The sequence below is a fragment of the Ptychodera flava genome (assembly GCF_041260155.1).
Source record: "Ptychodera flava strain L36383 chromosome 23 unlocalized genomic scaffold, AS_Pfla_20210202 Scaffold_24__1_contigs__length_23054250_pilon, whole genome shotgun sequence".
In the NCBI taxonomy this organism is placed as follows: Eukaryota; Metazoa; Hemichordata; class Enteropneusta; family Ptychoderidae; genus Ptychodera; species Ptychodera flava.
The window spans coordinates 18,892,361-18,895,988 of NW_027248278.1; the positions used below are offsets into that span (position 1 = coordinate 18,892,361).

A 3,628-nucleotide genomic window follows, 5' to 3' on the forward strand; every position below is an offset into this window, starting at 1 on the left:
GCCCCATGAGCTGCAATTTGCAGCTCAAAGCTAATTATATATGCACAAAATCAGACCATTTGCAGATATCTGCAAGTGATCTGCTACAGCCGAGCTGCGAAGATCTGAAACAGCCATCTGGCAGGTCTGCAGGTTTGTAAGGGCCTCTACTATCTATGGTTTAGTACAGCCGTTCAGGCCATTTACCGCTGTGCCCGCGGTATTACCGCGATCGTTAGTGTAATAGAGGTGTTAATGTTTCACCTCCAGTCCGCGGTAATGAGTCTTCATGAATATTCACGGTCTCTGGGCGGCGGTAATCCTGGCGGTAAGCGAAGTAGAGGTATACCGCGGGAGGTATCCGGCGGTACCGCCTTTGAAAATGACCTCTTCCCTAAAGTCAGTTGAATCCACAGACTCTGGTGCAAATTGTCCACCGATCTGCCCATGCAGAAAATGATTCAGTGTTAGGGGTGTGTTGTCTGCTGTTCCAAATGAACTGCCCTTGTTCCAAGACATGTAAACAAACATAGATATCGTTTCTCTCTGCGTTTTCCTCTTCCTTGAACAGTAATGAATGGTCCTGCAAAATCCGTTCCTGTATAGGCAAAAGCTCGTAGTGATTTCTTCAGTCTTATTTCTGGTAGAGGGGCCATTATTTGTTCTGCTGCTTTCGCCTTTCTTCGTTCACATTCATTGCATTTCTTCTCCCATTCTCGAATTTCTTCTCTGGCAGAAATTATCCAGTATCGAGTGGATATTGCTGACAATGTCTGATTTGTGCCTGCTGCATGCTTTCCTTCTTCATGGTAAAACTTGACAATAAGCTTAGTTACCCAATGCTTCCGTGGCAAGATGATTGGGAAACGTGTATCATATGGTAGACAATCTGCATACTTCAATCGACCATCACATCTTATCAGACCATCGCTATCAAGCCTAGGCTGAAGTACAAGTAACTTACTGCTTTGGGGTAGTTTCTTGCCATTTGCCAATGATGAATATTCTTCTGAAAAGCTTGCTCTGCATCTTTTTCTTATTATTCTAATTTCTGCATTTTCCAGCTCTTCAGGCAACAGTTCTCCTGTGCTTTTTTGATTGGCTGACAGTTTTCCAGAAAGCGATAAACCCATGCAGTGATCCGTTTCAGCCTTTTCCAACAGGAGAAGTGTATTGGATTGAGTCGCCATTAGCATCTTTCTCAGCTATGTCCATGTATGATTGACTCTCTGGAGTGCAGTTATTCTGCAGATGTACTTTGCTTCTATGTTGGACACCTCTTCTCGTTTCTGTGGTCGATTTCTCTGATACTTTGATGGTGTTTTTAGGCCAGTATACTTCTTCTTTGCATAGAAAGTCTGGACCATTCCACCACATTTTGTTGTCAACCAAGTTCGATGCCTGTACACCTCTTGTTGCAATGTCAGCTGGATTGTCTTTTGTCGGACATGCCGCCACTGATCAGGACTTGTAGAATTCTGTATTTCACCAATACGATTTGCAACAAATGGCTTAAAATGTCGACTACGTCCTCTCACCCACCAAAGAACATCCATGCTGTCTGACCAAAAGGTTGACTGCTTAAGTTCGGTCTCTAAAGCTCTTGAAGCGGCTGTGGCCAGCCGCAAGCCCAAAATTGCTCCCATCAATTCAAGGCGAGGAATACTTGTAGCTTTTAAGGGTGCTACTCTTGTTTTTGCAGCTACAATTTGGCTGTGTACCGAACCATCATCGTAAGCATATCTTGCATAGGTCACTGCACAGTAAGCCTCTTGAGATGCATCTACAAATGTATGCAAAGTCAACAATTTGTCTTCCTCAGAAGGTAGTTGTAGGCATCTTTGGATTTTGATATTGGTGAGGTCATTAAGTTCAGAAAACCACTTGTAACCTTTTACCTCCAAATCTGTAGCAGGTGTATCATCCCAGTCCAATCCAGCGGCCCACATTTCCTGGAGAAGGATTTTTGCTCGGATAATATAAGGTGCCAGCATACCGAGTGGGTCAACAGCGTAGCAATCTTCTTTAGGAAGTTGCGTTTCGAGTATACAAACTTCTCAGGCAGATTAACTTTGTCACACTAGTTCAATCTTGACGGGTGTAGCATGCTAGCAGGGTACGCTTACCCATTCCGGACACCTGGTACCACCACTTATATAGTGGTTCAAGATTGTACTACCGATTTTGTCAGTGATCTTATGTTTCTTTGTGTGTTGTTTTTACTGTTTATTGGACCTGGTAATTTATTTGCCTTGAATGATAATGATTGCTGGAATCGATTTGATGTCATATTGAAATGTGAAGACATCTTCTTTCGCCAACCACAATACACCAAGTGTCTTCAATTTCGGTTTGCTTTCATTAAAGTCCATCTTGCAAGCCCTATCTTCTGTGGGTATCTGTGACAATACTATTGGCGAATTCGATAGCCACTTATGAGCATGCATACCAGCTCTCTTCCATAATTCAGATAATTGTCTATAAAGTTCGATGCCTTGTTCGTCATTCATCACAGAGTCCATGCCGTCATTCATATATGTTTGATTTCAACACAGTTTCTGCTGCCATAGGAAGTTCATCTTCATTAGCTTTTGCATGTGTTTGAGTGACAAACTGAGCTTGAAATGGTGAACAGTTTGCTCCGAATACCACACGCTTGAACTCGTACACATCTGGTGGTTTATCTGTTTGTAGCTCTCTCCAGAGAAATCTGAAGTATGGCCTGTCTTCCGGTGCTATCTGTATATTTAAATACATCTCAGAAATGTCTGAAACCAAGGCAACGGGATTTTTCCGAAAACGGAGAAGCACATCAAATAGGTCATGCTGCAATTTAGGACCTTGGTGTATAATATCATTCAGAGCTATGTCTTCATACTTGGCTGAAGCATCATCATCCAATGCGAGTTTTTGTGTAGTTCTATCAGGGCGTACTACTGCGAAGTGCGGGAGATACCATTTGCTTTGGTTTGCTTCAGCTTCTGGTATCTTGTGAACATATCTTTGTTCACATATTGTCTGATATTTTCAACGTACGCTTTGCCAATGTCCTCATTCTTTAACAACTTCTTTTCTGTATTCAAAAGTCGTTGTTTGGCCATATCATAGTTGTTTGGTAGTTCAGGGACGTCTTCCCTCCAAGGAGTAGCTACCTGGTGTCTGCCATCTACAAAAGTGAGTGAATTTTGACCTTGTGTAACGCTATTTGGTCATCTCTGCTCAGAACTGGAATTCCTGATATATCTGGAATATCCTCAATCTCCCCAAACTGCCTTAGGGTGTTGTTGATCTCTGCGAGTTCTGACGAGTGCTTCACAAAATACGTATGAGCGAAATTTGTCTGGTGCTGCATCTTATCTGCATTACTGCAAACAGTGTTGCCAATACATGTCCACCCAAGAGGAGTCAGTCTTGCAGGACGACCTCTGATGTCTCTGTATGAATAGTGAAGATCAGCATAGTCCATACCAATGAGAATATCAATAATTGGTTTGGAACCAAGTTTTGGAAAGCTGATACCATCTAGATGTGACCATCTTCCAGCATACTTACTCCAGTCCACTACTTGCATGTTGCCCGTCACTTTATCTGTAGTGAAGGCTGTGACTTTCATATCAACTCTACCATTTACACTTTCTAGTCCGATTTC

At 42.6% G+C, this 3,628-nt stretch overlaps 1 protein-coding gene across 1 annotated transcript; it reads right to left on the reverse strand.

Moving 5' to 3' along the window:
• Positions 1-446: 446 nt before the first annotated feature.
• LOC139124720 (uncharacterized) lies at positions 447-1,169 on the reverse strand. The gene has a single exon (XM_070690837.1). It carries the CDS (start codon positions 1,167-1,169, stop codon positions 447-449), a length of 723 nt encoding a protein of 240 aa, XP_070546938.1.
• Between the last annotated feature and the right edge of the window lie 2,459 nt (positions 1,170-3,628).

What these genes read in the sequence shown, in the direction of transcription:
- LOC139124720 (XM_070690837.1), bottom strand. Translation starts at nt 1,169, where the DNA reads ATGGCGACTCAATCCAATACACTTCTCCTGTTGGAAAAGGCTGAAACG.